Below are 17,490 nucleotides of genomic sequence, written 5' to 3' on the forward strand. Positions count from 1 at the left end.
GTTTTTCCTCAAAAAATATATCTTCACTTAAAAAACTCTCTTATTATTATTCCAACCAAATTCAGTTCAATATTTAGTTGAAGGCGTATTACTGCACAATACCAACTCTACAACTGTTTAAAGCCAAAAAAAAAATACATATTTCTTTTATTTTTAGTATTTTGCGATCATTTTTCCTAACCTCTATTAAATATTTTTGTTTCAACCAATAATAATAGTAATTTTGTTTAAAAAATGAAGAAAATTATTTAGCATAAACTAACTGCTGCCCAGCAGCTTTTAAAAAAAAGACCAGCAAAAATTACAAACAAAAAAGAAAGAAGAAATATAAAATGTATAGGAAAAAGACGTTCAATTTAATAAGCTGCCGTTGGCCACTGTAACCAAGGCGTGGTAGGTTTTTTGTGGTCTTTTCCACTATATACTTAAATTATTTTCTATATACAAGATTTTTTTGCGCAAAAAAAGAAATCACCAAGACAAAAGTATAGTTTTTGGAGAAGAGAAAAAAACGTTAATTTTAAAAGTATGCAAATTATTATTGAAACTGCATTTAAAAAGCATTGACTTTTATTATTTTTTGCGTAAAATGGTCAGAAATTATTCTTGTTGAGAGGGTTCAGTTGGTCGGCTGTTTATTATATAGATTTTTTTTGTTGTTTTATACTAGGTCTTTAGGCATTTTCCTGTTTTTAGCGGTTTTTGCTTCTTTTTTTTTAGTTTTATTTCATTGTGATTGCACAAAATTATAGAAAATTGCCATGATTTTATGTATAAGAAATCATTTGAAAAAGACTTTGTTGGTCAAACCAAAAAAATCAATAAATAAGACTCTTATGCCGAATCTTATATACCCCACCATTATTAAAGCTTTGTCATATATCGATATTAATAAAGAACAAGAAGATTTTCATAGGAGGTCATTTTATAGGGGCTTGAGTTAATTATAAAGCGTATAAATCCGTTTTAAACATCATATTGCCAATAACCTGCATATTTCCTTGAGAATGTTTATGTGGGATCAATTATGGGCAGATCTTTAGAAAATTTGTTTGAGGTATTTTTATTCATACAACAAATACAATGTGGTTATGTCAATTCTAATTAAATTACTGATATTTTTTAAATAGTTATGAACGTTAGTCATTGTATGTGTTACAAACGGAATGTCAGAATTAATACATCCCGTAATAAAATAAATCTTAACAATTGTTTTTTTATATATCTTATGCAGGTGTTAATAATTTAATTCGATTTATTAAATTAATATATTTAAAATTTTTTAGGCTAATGGCTTTTAAGACATATATTGACTACTGTTTTTTAAATAGGTACATATAAAAATCGCATACATATTCCTCGATGTTTAAGATTTCAAGAGAAGTTATTATTATAAATATAATAAGGAATCCAACGTTAAGTTCTCGGTATTTTTTTAAGTGCTTTGTATTTTAAATAAAACAAAAAAAATATATAATTATATCATAAGAAAAAAAGACAATTCTAATGTACTTTACCTCTAGGATATGGCTTAATGTTGTCTTTAAGTTGCCATTTTGCAATTGAATAATTAGAAATACAATCTCCATTGTGATCAGTCCATTTGCAATTTATAGGTACACCTTTTACTTTAACAGGAGGACCACAATCGCTTCCTTTTTGAAATAAAACTAGTAAAAATGTTATTAGAAGTAATATATGTTTTCGCAACATTTTAATACGATCCGTTTGTTTCCAGCCTAAGTGGTTTAATAATATGAATTATTAAAGTAACATTTCTTTTTATATATGTATATATTTAGCTACCGCTATTAGCGAAAATTTAAAATGATATCATTATATGTATTTATTTTAGTGGTATGAGCTCATTTATTTTAAAAATGGAATATAACATGTTTTAGATTTTTATATTTTTAAATTAAATTAATCAAAATTTTCAAAGATTTATAAAAGACTTTTCAGAAGAAAAAAATAAAAATCTTCAGAAATTAGCGGAATAGATATATAATACAAATACATACATACTAAAGAACAAATGTACTAAAACGCTAAGCGAAAAGGGAAAAATGGTACTTTCCCTTTTTCGAGAGAAAATATCCCATACCTCTTTGAGGAACCTTTCGAAATGTTAATCTGCTACTGCATCAAGATTTTCAGCAAAAAAAAAGAGCGAGTCAAAAAAAAAAAAAAAAACTAATGAAATATTGCATTTCAAATCTTGATATGCAGATAGCAGTTCTTCAATTTTTTCTTTATAGTTGTCATCATATAACTATTTTTTTGTTCGATTGTTTATAAACTAAAAATTAACTATATTTTTGCTAGAAGTACTCTTTGATAATATTAAAAAAAATTAAATTCATAATTTTTTCATGTTTTTGAACTTTAAACATTTGGTTTTAAGTCAAATTTTGAGATATAAGTTGGGTACCAAAAGAGTTAAGAAAAATTTGGAGATTTGAGAAGAAAACCTCCAAAAACTTGAGATATATAATGAAGGATAATGGGTTGCGACATTATCATTCAGTTGGCGCAACATTATTATTTAATTTAACAAGAAAAATAATTATATTTTATGGATAAGCACTTCTGATTGAGAGCTCGGTATCTAGCGGGAGAATTGAGTTCTCTTGTTGATTGTATTTCACTCTTTGTCATAATGTCTAATAACACTGGCCAGCGAAATAAAGGCTTAAAAGCTAGTTCCAATTTTTTCGATATCATCTTAAAAATGTGTCCTGATTATACATTTTAACTAAGTTTCATTTAAATCGGTTGAAAACATGATAATACTTCAATATGATTTCATGAAAATTTCGCAATATTGCATAGCTTGAGTTTGCCCTTCACAGTTTATGGGTTAACATTACTTGATTTTATTTAAACTTCAGTTATATGTTTACTCTGAAATTTTATATTTTGAAAAGATTTTATATAAAATGCATAACAGTAAGGTATTAAGGCTAATTTTCAAAAATACACATTACCAAAATATTTTTCTTAAAATTTAAATCTTAGGTACCGCTAATCTGTGGCAGATATCGAATTTCTTTACTATTGTATTCCATTCTTCACAGTCCATGATTCACATGGAGATTTTTTTAAAATTTCAAATTAGCTTAACAATATTTTAAAAGTTTGAAACTGGAGTTTTGAAACGAAAGTCTGAAGGGGTTTGTATATTTAATGTTATGACATTGTTTATTTTTGAAATATTTCCTATTTAAGTGTTTTGTGACACTAAATGATCTAAAGAATTTGTGATAATTTTAAACATTTTGACAAATTTTCGTGTATTATATATTTATGAGAATGGTAATTTAGTATACATACATATATTTCAATTATCTACTGTTAAAATCCAAAAATATAAGTAGTAAATTTTATCAAAAACCATTCCCCACTTCAGAGCCGTGGCGTTACTAGTTAACGTAGGCCTATCATCCGAATTTTTTCCAGAATGCACTTTTATAACTTTAAGTTTAGAGACAGAGACACTCAATATACGTAAATTCTCTAAAATTAAAGAATTTAATATTTAAGACACAAGTATTCAGCCGCGGTTACTAAAATATCAAAATGTAGTGAATTGGTAGGTGATAGGACGTTTTTATTGTTGTTTTTCGGAATCAGCACACCAAATAATAGTAGGATTAGTGTAATTAGAACACTCAATACAATTGTCTTTAAAATATTGTACTATATGTGTGAAATATACTGAGAAGAATCCAATTTCAAAATTAAGTATAAACAAAATCTTTTAGCGTCCGAACTTTTTCCATTGCGGTATTTTTTTTAAGTGCTTTAAATTTGATTATCAATAAAATATAGTAAAAATCTAATACCAAAATTAATTAAAAATAATAATAATATTGGACATTAAAGTGTACAATAAAACAAACGGGCTCAGTAAAATATGTATAGTATGTATTGTATGTATTTTGATTTATTTATTTTTTTTTAATTTTGAAAAGTTCTTATCATTTTCAAAACATACGTCGTGAAATTGCTTTCCTTAGAGCTAACTATAAAAACCATGTCTTAATATTTGGTACAACTTTAAACATTGTAGCACATAGACTACAAATGTATATTCCATTGTCATCTCGCCAAACGAAATATTCTGAATTTCCTTTTACTTTATGTAGATAAAACTATCAAAATTGTTATTAGTAGTAATATATGTTTTCTCAACATTTTAATGCGATCCGTTAGTCTTCATGAATTATTTAAGCATCATTCCTTTTTAGCGAAAATATAATGATATATAATCAATATAATTTATATGAACATATGATATAAAGATATAAAGGATTTATTTTAAAAGTGGCATGAGCAGCTCATATAAAAATAATGCAAGTTTTGCATCATTATATTTTTAAAAATAAAGAAACTTTTATATACTTACATATATGTATATATATAAGATTCTCGTTAATGAGTCACGGATCCTAGACGGCTTTAGTGACAGCCGTCTGAGGTTGAATTATATCAATCATAAAACACATTTCGTTATAGTAATTAATCTGTACTGTTTTTACTCGATTGTGCATGCGATAATTCGACTGCAACACATCGAAATATTGGTCATAAATTCCCAAAAGTATATATATTCTGGGTCCTTATTAAATTCTAACACGATCTAGTCATGTCTTCCGTCAGTCTGTTGAAAACACAATAGAGTCCAAACCGAAAGCGCTAGAGGATTGAATATTCCTTACAGGTAAGGTTTGTTTGATATTGAAAATAGACAGTAACGTTTTCGCATACGCCCCATACAAGTGGCCCCCTGAAAAACTGTTTCAAGAGTCATATATAATTTATGATGAATAATTTAAAGAGTATGGCGATGAAATTCGACTTAAATAAGTTTCATGTGAATTTTATGAAGATCGGACCATAATTAACCCTACCTCCACATAAGGTCCTTTCCAGAAAATGACTTTAACGCTCATAGGTGGCATAAAATTAAGAGTACGGCGATGAAATTCTATGTAAAGAACTTTTATATGAACTAAATTGGTTCTTCAATATTTTAGTAGGATGTGCCAATAATTAACCCTATCCCCCCTTCAAGGTCCCCTAGAGAAAATGACGTTAAAGCTCATTACTGGCTTGAAAATACTAGTACAGCGATGAAAATCGACATAAACAAGTTCTGTATGATCAAAAATTGATCTATAAAATTGTTCAAAGAACGGTCCATAATTCAACCCACCCCTCATATATACATATAAAGCCGCCCTCAGAAAATTACTTTAAATCACTAGCGATGAAATTCGATATAAAAAAAGTTGTATAGAAAATTAGTTCTTCATTCCGAATTAGTTGAGGATTAGACTATAACTGACTCTTAAGGTACTCTTCAGGAAAGGATTTTCCTTATTTAAAATACAAGTATAATTTGTAGAAAACGGAGCTTAATTGAATAAACAGAAACCGATAATCTTAACATTAAACCATCCACAGGGGTCAATAAAACAATTTCTACGAGCGTTAATAAGAACTAACGACCCTCAATAAAACTGTAAAACGAAGTTTAAAACTAGCAACAAAATATTATGAATAGATTCGATTAGATTATGGACTCAGGATTAGACCTTTTGAGCAGTTTGAAAAGTAAAATCTTTCTTAAGGAATATCTAAAATTGATTCCAGTAACCAATGTGATCCATTTAGGTAATCCGAAAACTATTCCCTTGAAAACATTATTGGAGAACATGATCCGTTTAGTAGACCTATGCAATGCAGGCATAAACCATGTTTTTTTAAACAACAAGGACTGCATGTACTCCCATAATTTAAATGAAGCATGTTTCTTTTTCATATATTTGTATTAGTTTTGGACTAGTCCTAGTTCTTTGAGCTCAAAAAAAAAAATCACTTGTTCAAAGCTTTACATTAACCTTTTGTTTTGTTTTTTTCTTTACGTAGAGTTCCAGTACCCGATGAAAGATTTGACTATTTGGTTAACTACCACAAGCCAGCCAGGTACAACAAAGTTTACTTATTAAATTGCAACTTTTTTAAATTTCTATTTTTTACTATTTCACAGCAAAGTTCCTGCATACTTGAATGTAGTCGATATTGCCGGTTTGGTAAAGGGTGCTGCCGAAGGTCAAGGTTTGGGCAATGCTTTCCTTTCACACATCAACGCTTGTGATGCTATATTCCATTTGTGTCGTGCTTTCGATGATCCCGATGTCACCCATGTCGAAGGTGAAGTTGATCCAGTACGTGATTTGGATATTATTTGTGAAGAATTGCGTTTGAAGGATGAAGAGAAATTAATGCAATATTTGGAAAAATTAGAAAAAGTTGTTGCCCGTGGTGGTGATAAGAAGCTAAAGCCTGAATATGATTCGCTTTTAAAGATCAAGGGTATTTTGGTGGATGAGAAAAAGCATTTAAGATTTTCTGACTGGAATGCTCATGATGTAGGAAAGATTTATTAAGTCACTGCTTGATATCAATTTCTTAATGATTTTTTATATATAATTCTTTATTTTAGATTGAAATCTTAAACAAATACTTGTTTTTGACCTCTAAACCCTGTATTTATTTGGTCAATTTATCCGATAAAGATTTCATACGCAAGAAGAACAAGTGGTTGCCCAAGATCAAGGAATGGGTGGATAAAAATGATCCCGGTGCCACCATTATACCCTTCTCGGGCGCCTTTGAGCACACTTTGGCCGAAAAAGACGATTTAGAACAGAAAGCCTATGAAGATGAGACTAAATGTAAATCACAATTAGATAAAATTATTGTTACCGGCTATAAAGCTTTGCAATTGGAATACTTCTTTACCGCTGGTGCTGATGAAGTTAAGGCCTGGACCATACAAAAGGGCACTAAAGCTCCCCAGGCTGCCGGTCGTATTCACACCGATTTCGAAAAGGGTTTCATTATGGCTGAAGTTATGCATTTCAAGGACTTTAAGGAAGAAGGCACTGAAGCGGCCTGCAAAGCTGCTGGTAAATATCGTCAACAGGGACGTAACTATACAGTGGAAGATGGTGATATTATATTCTTTAAATTTAATGCCGGTGCTGGTCTTAAGGATGCCAAGAAGAAATGATACCGTATGGCTATGCTTTTATTTACAATGTTTTATTTTAATTTAATTTTTTACACGCAAAGCTTTTTTAGTAGAAATAGTTCATAAACTCATAATAACTCATATAAAAGTTTCTCATTTAAATATGTGAAAAGTTAATGGGTTGATAAAATAATGAAAAGAAATTTGCTAAAGGAGTGATTTCCCATATATAATTTGCTATGTATTTGTGATCAATAAAAAAAGAAGGACAAACTAAATGTGTAACTTATTTAGTAAGTTGTATGTAAGATTAGAATTCAATTATCGGGTTTTAAAAAGCAATTCCCCTGATAAAATTATTGGAGTAAATAATCAATGTAGGTAATCCCAAAACAATATAATTGTGCACATTATTGGAGTATTGCATCCTTTTAGTAATCCCATGTAATGCAGACATGAATCATGTTTATTTTTTCAAAACTTATAAATAGTCCATTACATAGGACCAAGATGAGGACCATGTACTTCATAATATTAGCAAGGGTTTCGTTTTTAGGATAGTCTGACGTGCTTAGATGGATTACATGATCCTTATTTAGTACATCGGAATGTTAAATGGAGCAGGTTTTTTCAAATGTTTGCATTAGTTTTGTACTAGTCCGGAGTAGACTTAAGGGTTTCCAGCCAGCCTAATACCAATAAAACAGACACAAATTAATCTCTTGGTAGATGGTTTTAGGGGAAGCAAAATCATAAAATGATATCTGGAACACAATTTGAATTCAATGCAAGTTCTAGTCATGTTCTAAACAGTTATTCAGTGAAAAATGAGGTACATGTCAAGACGGTTTCTAATTCTGTCCAAAGATGAAAACAGTTTGCAGCCGAAACACTTTGTGGTTTCTTAATTTATAGAGTAAAAACGTTCATATTTGAAAATGCCAAAGTTCCGGCTTGCCTAAAACTAGCAATTTAGGGAAACGGTGGACATAAACTTGCCAACCAGTCAAACCCTTTAAGGGAATAGAGAACAATGATTTTATTTATTTAACAGAGTTTCCGACTGCAAGTTGGAAGAGTATACTGCAAAAAAAACTCTGCCGGCTACAAGTTGTAAGAATACATTGCAAAATTGTAATTGGAACATACCTGGAAGGGACTGCCAATGAAATGCTTCTTTTTGTTAAATATTTATTAACTTTTTGATTATTTACTTAAAACTTTTACTAATAACGACATTTATTTTCTTATTTACTTTTTTATTTATTAAAAACACACATATTTTTTATTTTCTTATTAGAAATTTAACAAATTAGAAATTATTTTCTTAACAAAAAACAAACACACACACACGAACTTCTACAAAAGAAACGAAGGCATTTTCGTTCCCAAACAACGACAAACTAAAAACATTTCACTAAACTTTACACACATTTTTTGCTAAAAATAATGAATTTCTCAACAAACCAATTATATTTATGAAAAATTGACACTTTCATTTATAATATTATAAACTTTTTTTTAAAAAACTAAACACTTTTTAATCACGAAATTTATAATTAAATACGAGACTAATTTCTTTAACCGTTGCCGCCATTTAACGAGAATAAACTACTAAAGCAAAGAAGAAGAGACAGGGTTGTATTCATTAGTAGATAGAGAAGGTAAGTTTTTGATTTAATGTAAATGACAGCAATAATTCAATCGGCAAGCAATAGTGGTAAGAGTCTTTGATAGGAAATAATTAAGAATTATATAGGATACGGTTTGTTTATTAAGTTATGTATGAACATTTTTTATAAAATTTCAAAAAATTAAATAGTTTTTTTTGTAAATTTTTAGCTAAATGGAGAATATTGATTTGTTATTTAAATCAACAATTACTTTACTAAAAGTAATTTTATAAAAGAAATATAAAATCACTATAGGTATGTATGTTTTATTAATTAAATTAACCAATGGTTCATGTCTTTGCTTTTCTATCTTCTTCTTGTTCAACATTTTCTATTATCAACTATTGAATACATTATCGCAGTTTTACCATCTCTATGTATAAAATACAACACTTGCTTGTCAGAGTTTCATTAGTTCTTTATTTTCGTTAAATGGCGGCGAACGTTAGTAAAACTAGTCTTGTATTAAATTAATAAATTTCGTGGTAAAAAGTGCACGGTTTTTAAAGAAAATTGCAGAATTTTATAAATAAAAGTGTTAGTTTTATGTGTATATAATTGGATTTTCCCAAAGTCGAATATTTATTATGCAAATTGCGTTTAAAGTTTAGGTCAAAGAAATGCAGTGTGTGTGAGAATTTTTCAGCTTGTTGCAGTTAGTGTTGTGTGTTTTAACGAGTAGTAGTGCATGTAATCGGTTATTTTCCAATAGGAACATTTCAAAAAACAAATGTAACGAACTTTAGTTTAGATAATTAAATAAAATTTTAAAGAAATTTAAATTAAAAAAGGAAAAATTAAAAAAGTATATAAAAAATTAAAAAATATACAAAATTTAATAATAATGAAAGTATAAAGTCAGGAATGGAAATAACCGATTACATTCTAACAGGAACAATTTTAATGCACAAAAATTATTGATGAACTTTAGTTTATATACATATGTATTTCTACCAATAGTTTCCAATAAGAAATGTCATCAAAGAATATCTCTGCAAATGTATAACGGTAAGTCATTTTCATGATTTATTGGATTTATAGAAAAAATTTATATATTTTTGTCAAAATGTGAAAATTTTAATATTGATTTATTAATAACACTGTCCGACCCTAAAAATTAGACACAAACGGATAATATTAGTCTGAAACTATAAATTTTATGGAGAAAAACTGCGTTATTAGTTTTTCACTTCGTTATCCTGTATCCTTTTTAAATGACTTTAAATTTTTAAAAAGTATATTTTTCAAAAAATATTTTAAAATACTTCTACTTTTTTTTTTTGAATAAAATGTTTATTACTTCAAAAGTGAGAAAAAAGTACCAAAAGGGGGAAAACAGGAAATAAGATTTTATTCAAACACATTGAGTCAAATTTAATAAAATTAAAGAAATTGGTAAATTTAGTAACACTAAATATGCTAATGGGCTGTAAGTTGGAACTATTTTACAAAGTACTATTTTTTGGTACTTTTCCGTTTTTTAGCTGGTATTTTTTGATATTTGTATAATCAGGAGTAAATAAGAACCTGTAAAAGGGGACATGTTGGTATTTTTTCAATTTTTAAAGGTATTTTTTGAATTCTCTTAGTAATGAACCGATCAGGAGTAAATAAAAACCTGTAAAAGGGGACATGTTGGTACTTTTTCGTTTTTTAAAGGTATTTTATGAATTCTCTTAGTAATGAACCGAGGCATAAAATTAAGCATGTAGATCTCGGAGTAAATAAGAACCTATAAAAGGGGGTTGTTTGGTACTTTTCCGTATTTAAAGTGGTACGTTTTCTAGTACATACATATATTAAAGCTGAAATCATAAAACTAAGTATTCAGGAACTTGAGTGAATAAAAATCTAAAATGGAGTATTTTCTGGTACTTTATCTTTCTTTAACTGGTACTTTTTGAATTTCCTATAATATAGAACTAAGGTACATGAAATCACATAAAAGTATTTTGGTACTTTTTCGAACATCAATATGAATATGTAAACATAAAATTAAACACGCAATTATAAAATGATACTTTCTGATGCTTTTTCGTTCTTTTACTAAGACTCTTTTGAATTTTCTATACCATTGAACATAAAACCATTTCTTTTCTGAATTTTCGGTAATATTGAGACTAGAATCATAAAATCGAACTAATAAGATTCTTATTGATTGAAAATATATAAAAGGGGACTTTCATATAATAATTAATTAAATTTATAATTAATGTTTCTTTATTAGAATACTGATGAACATCAAAGGGTTTAAGTAGTGCTGTGATATAAGGAGAAATTGCATCCAATTAACCTTAAAGCAATTTTGTACTTAAAATTGAAGACAAAATTAATGCGAGCCTATCAATGTCTATACAACTTGATATATATATATATATTTTTTTTTTGTATAATAAATAATATGTCCATATAAAAACCACAATATTATTTTTAGACTATAACACAGGGTTGGCATAATGGGTACAATTGTACTTTTTTAGTACCTCTAGTTTATTAATTAGTTAAGGACTTGTCTAGAAATTAGTCTTTGGATTATTATACGGGTTTATTATAGATATTATAGATTAAACATTAGAGTAGTGTAATATCCAATCTATAGAGTAGTCTACTCTATGGTAATATTTAAAATCAGAACAGTTCATATATTCATATATTAATTTACTAACATATTAACGGTAACAGATTAAAGTAATGAAACCGGTTTGAGAAAATTTGTTTTGCTTACCATCCCTGGTATATCATTGGTATCACATATAAATTTATTTATATTTCTAATCATATAATCTCTTTGTTTAATTTATTATAAAAATAAAATACGATCATTATAACGCAAAAGTTACAACTAAACGGATCGTATAAGATTAATTAACTAAAGATGTTAAAAAAACTATTTACTTTCTCTATAGTATGGTTTCTAATAGTTCAGTGCCAAACAAGAATCAGTAAAGTTAGTCAAAACACGCCACTGAACTGTGAATATGTTTCAAATCTAGCAAATTGTGTTAAGAAATTGGAAATTCCATTAGAAGTCTAAAGTTCAGCGTAAGGCTTAAAAGGGATTCTGGAATAAAAAAGTTTTTCATAAGGAATATAATTAATGAAAAATAAATAATATTACTGACAAAATTTAATTTGTATTCATTTGTCTAACTCGACGGACTTTATCAATGGATTCTAATAATAGCTCTAGTGATTTGAAGTAAGATTTTAGTTGAAACAAGTAAGAGTTCCATATTCGGCTGTGTCTAGTCTATAATATACATATATATAATAAACCTGTATAATAATCCAAAGACTAATTTATAGACTAGTCCTTAGATAAATTAATAGACTTGAGGTACTCTGCCGAATTTTATATACCATTCAACATGATGTCTTAAAAAGAGTCAATATGAAATTTATTACAAAAATCAAAAGAAAGTCTTATTTTAAAGATTTTCAATCGATCAGGGTGCTACCTGTGTGCATAAAAGCCAAAAAATACCAGTCATAAAACGAAATAGTACCAGAAATAATTTCCTTCAGATTTTCACTAACTTTGGACTTGATTAATTTTATATGTTCTCGCTCACTTAATTTCATGTTTCTATGTTCAATGTGGTAGAATATTCAAAAAGTACCTTTTTAAGAACGAAAAAGTAACAAAAACGTCCCCTCTTATAGGTTCTCACTTAATCGGGGCTCTATATGCTTAATTTCATGTTTCTAGATTCAATATTATAGAAAATTCAAAATGTACCTTTTGAAGAAAAAAAGGACCTAAAATTCTCCTTTTATACGTTCTCGCTTCATCCGAGTTTTACATGCTTAATTTAATGTTTCTAGGTTCAATATTATAGAAAATTCAAAAAGTTCCTTTTGAAGAACGAAAAAGTACCAAATAGTCCCCCTTTATGGGTACTCACTTAATCCAGGCTATACATTCTTAATTTCATGTTTCTGGTTTAATATTATAGAAAAGTCAAAAAGTATGGCCCCTTTTATAGGTTCTCACTTAATCCGGGCTCTACACACTGCTTCATTTATAATTGTTGTTTTTGTTTTGATTTTTTCTATAAACATGCAATACAATAACAAAATTTATCGTATGTTTATGTATTTTGTTTTTGTTTGTTTATTATTTCTGTCTGTGCATGAACGAAAAATATCAATTTTTGATGAATTTTCTGATTTTAAATAGGGTTCTATATGTCTGATAGAATTATTGAAGATTCGGTTCTCGCAGATATCTGGGGTCTTCTGAAAATTGATTTCAACATACATACGGACAGACAGACGCTTTAGGTGGACAGATGGACATGGCTAAATCAACTCTATCTAGGATCCAGAATGTACATATATACTTTATAGGGTCGGAAAATTATATTATAGAAATTTCAAACGGAATGACAAACATATATGTATATATGTATGTAAGCTGTTTTTGCGGATTTGTGGCCATTTTATTGTTTTTTGTTTTTGTATTTCATTGTTTATTTGTAATTTTCAAACATTTTGCATAAAATAGACCTTAAAAATATGTATGTCCTCTCAATAGGTGAAAAGATACACTCGTATGAAAAAAACACTGTATGACCAAAATGTTAAACTTTGATCGCCTCTAACCCCGGTAGTTCTTGACTGATAGTACTAACTGTGATGCAAATTCCATGTAGATTTTTTAAATTGGGTCACTTGACACGAAATTGCCCATATTGAGTCTTCTAATAATATAATGTTTTCTGAATGTGTAATAATGTGTCTGTACTAGCACCACTATTTCTGCTCAGTAAAGTCACAAACCCAACCGTCAATAAGTAATACCAAGTTTATGTTTGTATAAACGTTAGAAGAAGGTGGTGAATATTTTTAATTCGATATTAATCATACGCCTCATATTTTTGTGTTTGTGGAATAAAAACAAGTTTTAAATTTCTTTTTTATTCTTTTATTTTTATTCTACAAAAAAGTTCTTGTAATTTTGTTTACCGTTTACATTTGCCAAAATAAACACCACTGATATGCGTATGTAAAAATATGAAGGAAAATCTTATATTTTTCTTTGTCATTTTGTTTTATTTGCCAGCAAAGTAAGTAGTACCTTTGAGACATAATAACACAAGCACAAGAAAATTTCTGCGGGTTTGCAAGTGTATCCGTGTACGTAGTATAAATATAAAAAAATAAAAACTTTTTCTAAACTTTGCTGTTTTTAAGATCCTGGATGCATTTAAACTCCTCTCGTACACCTCATACAGTTTTATGCAACTTCTGTTTGAGTTGTACTTGTTGTTTTATATTTATTTCTCTACCTCAAAACCAAATGACAATTTACTTAAGCCAACCTGGGTACATACATGCACCCTCATAAACACACAAACACATACAGAAAATCTACTCAAAATGCAATTTTATGCTGTTTAACTTTTCTATTTGGTTGTTTTGCGTTATTTATAGTAGTTTTTTGGTGTATGTTTATGTTGGAAAACTAAAAAAAAAAAACTTTTTAATCACGATGATGATGCTAAGTATGACAACAAACATAAATAAACAAAACATTTTATAAGGAAAGAGAACTGTTTTAACTGCAGCGTTATATGGGAAAATATTTATTTATAACCACAGGCATATTTATCTCAAAATTATGTCCAATCGCTATTAAAATGACCTAAACCGTTAGATTTAAAAATAATTCTTTATACATAAGATTAAGCCTAATATTAAAAAAAAAAACGTTCTTTCTATATTTCTTAATGTTTATTAAATTTTGGCTGTTAGGTCTTTTATGACTTATTATGTATTTAATTGAAGTTAAAATGCTTAAGAGCTGCAAGTTAATATCAGTTGAAAGTTTTACTGTACATATAATGAAAAATGTGTGTTAAATAAATTTACTATTTAAATTGCCAGTTAAAGTATTCTAAATTTAGTTTTAATCACATGTGAATATTTATTTATGCAGCTTTATTATAAAATATAAAACTTTCTTGTTAAAAGTTTGATGTACATATTTATTTAAAAGTGATATTATTTAAAAATTCAAGATGACAGATTTTTCAAAACTTAAAAGTATTTTTCATTAATTAAGAACATACCAATTAATTAATTGTTTGAAATGCAATATTTTATATGATGGCGAAGATTTTCCATGTATGAATAAAATAATCTATAATGATTGGGGTTTTTTTTTTATAATTCGCCCGAGTTGTAGAGGAAATGAAATGGTCTCTAAAGCTTCCTCCCGGACCACTCCCCTTGATGATAGACCGCATCTTGATGTATATAAACATCACCAGTTTATAGTCTGCCGGGACTATAAACTGGTGCTGTCACTTCACTTATTTATTTGACATGGGGTCTAACCAGAGAATCTCATGATTTGTACTATGGGTGGTCAGTTGCCTGCAGGACTTGTCCTGGCTGTTGTTGAGGTTTTTTCGGGATCCACGTAATGGCTGTGGATTAAACTCAAATTCACGGGAAGAGTAATTGGTTAAAAGACTGATGCACGGTGAAATCCGTATTTCGGGATAAGCTCAGTGTTGTTGCCGAATGACAACAGATACCGCACAAAGGAGTGACTGTGGGACAAAGCGTTGGAAATGAGTTGGTGTTATTTGTATATGATACATGATAAAAGTAATATTATTTATTTATAGTAACGTAAATTGATGCCAAACTCCATAGTCTTACGAACACTCTTCAAAAATTTGACTACAACGATTGTTTTACGTTTTAGGTTATATGAGAGGTGGGCGTGTCCTTGTACCGATATTTTTTGCTAATACAGGATTTTTGTTGTTTAACATATCAATCACTTATAATCTAATTTTAAATACATTCTGTTGAAAATTGTATTTCAAATGTCGTTTTTAAGCATTACAATATATGGGAGGTGGGCGTGTCCTTTCACCGTTGTTTTAGAAATTCATGATTTTGGTTAAATAAGCTACCAGACACATTGTAATTTGTAATGCATTCTGATAGAAAATGTATATCTAAAGACGTTTTAAAGTTTTAGGTTATATAGGAGGTGGGCGTGTGTTTGCACCAATTTTTTTGAACTTTCAATGATTTTCATAATTAGGCTATAGGACCCTAACATACCAAATTTCTTAATCCTAAGATCATTCCTCTTATTTTGCCGATTTACTATATGGAAACGTCTCCAGATTTTGCACTCGAATGTTTCATTAAGCCAATTTAATTTCAATTTGAAAACAATGAAAGCATTTGGCAATCCGTTAGAGATCAAACTCACCGGAGAAAATTTACAAACCAGTACTAATAACAGTTTTTGAACCGTCAGAATAAACTATGATCACGTCTTCCTGAAAGATACAGTTTGCAGCTCAGTCTTCTCTTTTAAGTATTCTCATTCGGAAGCTTGGATGTTCTATTGTAGGATGGTAGGATGGTAGGATGGATGGATTAGTATGAAAAACTCTGTTCCAAATGAAAGGTCTTCCTATGGAAGATTCTGTTTCAATAGAATAAGTCTCTATATGGTCTGTTACAATCTGTTACAATAGCATAAGTCTACCTATGACTTTTTAATTTTAAAAGAATTTTTGCTATTCAAATACTTTTGTTGACTTTTTAAATACCTCAAAGGTTATAAACAACCATTCTCTATTTAATAAAAATTATATTTGCTAAGAAATATTAAAAATAGAGAGAAACACTTGTAGCACAGAAATATTTAATAAATACCTTTTCTATGTACAAGTTTACACCTTTTTAAACATGAGGCCAACGAAGCTGTCGATAATGATGATGTGAAATTGATACACAGTAATATTACTAAAAATGGCGACTAAGGGAATAAATATTTTATATATACAATTTTTAATTTAAATCACGTTTTCTTCGTTGGCTAAAAGAAGTTAAAAATAATAATAAACGGAAGAACAATAAAAATTCTCTATATAAACGGAACGGCTAAAGGAAGAGGACGAGAAAAAAATTGGTCGCAATGTTAAAGATAATGATGCTAAAGGCAAAAATGTAAAAGCAAAATGAAAATAAACAATAAAATAAAGGCTATTTCTAGCTAAACTATAAACATTAACTCTAAATAGTTGGTAAAGGAAGGGAAGGAGAAAATGTGGGACAATATTTAATCTTTCAAATAGATTTCAACTTTTAGTTGCCATTTAAAATAACATTTTGTTAAAATACCTGTTCTCATTTATTACCAATCTCGTGTTTGTTGGAATTCTTAGACAGAAGTCAATGTCTTATGCTTCTTTTTGCTACTGCTGCTCGGCCAATATTATAAAATGGCAAGAAATGCCAATCTGCTACTCTTTAGTACTGCCCCCATTCGCTGATTTATATTATCATTACGTTTACGCTGAGATTCGTGTTAATCGTAACATGTTGTAACGTTTAAACCATTATGTCGTTTATGTTGCCATTTATTTTTTCTTCCATACTCTTGTCTTAACGTTTCAAATATTTAAAATTTCATTTAAACATAGAAATAATCTGGTGTTAGAGTTTTAGTAAATGAAAACCATTTGGTTGGACTATTTGTTAAGATGAATCAAAATTTAAAACACGTTTTGAGTTTAAAGCAGGAAATATCTACTTGGCAATTATGCTGGTTAATGATTTAGACAACAGTTGGTTTTTCGTTTGTTGCTGCTTTATATCATAGACAATTTTTGAGTAATAACGTTTCAAGAATTAATTAAAAATAAATTAAGTTTCAAAAGATAAAATGTCAGTACAAGAATTTTGTTTTTCTTAAAAGGACCAAAAAGAAAGGAATTATTTGTTTTTTTTTTTGAG

General features: G+C 28.6%; 1 protein-coding gene across 1 annotated transcript; it reads left to right on the forward strand.

Annotated features, from left to right (window-relative positions):
• Positions 1-5,926: 5,926 nt before the first annotated feature.
• LOC119612600 (obg-like ATPase 1) lies at positions 5,927-7,320 on the forward strand (the record flags this gene model as incomplete). Its single annotated transcript, XM_037968409.1, has 3 exons — positions 5,927-5,991; positions 6,056-6,437; positions 6,512-7,320. Coding segments are annotated over 3 exons (1,017 nt in total), but the record flags the coding sequence as incomplete, so codon positions are not given.
• Between the last annotated feature and the right edge of the window lie 10,170 nt (positions 7,321-17,490).

This window comes from Lucilia sericata, unplaced genomic scaffold (assembly GCF_015586225.1).
Source record: "Lucilia sericata isolate MDLA Ls3-8-SP2 unplaced genomic scaffold, ASM1558622v1 Contig001752F_arrow, whole genome shotgun sequence".
In the NCBI taxonomy this organism is placed as follows: domain Eukaryota; kingdom Metazoa; phylum Arthropoda; class Insecta; order Diptera; family Calliphoridae; genus Lucilia; species Lucilia sericata.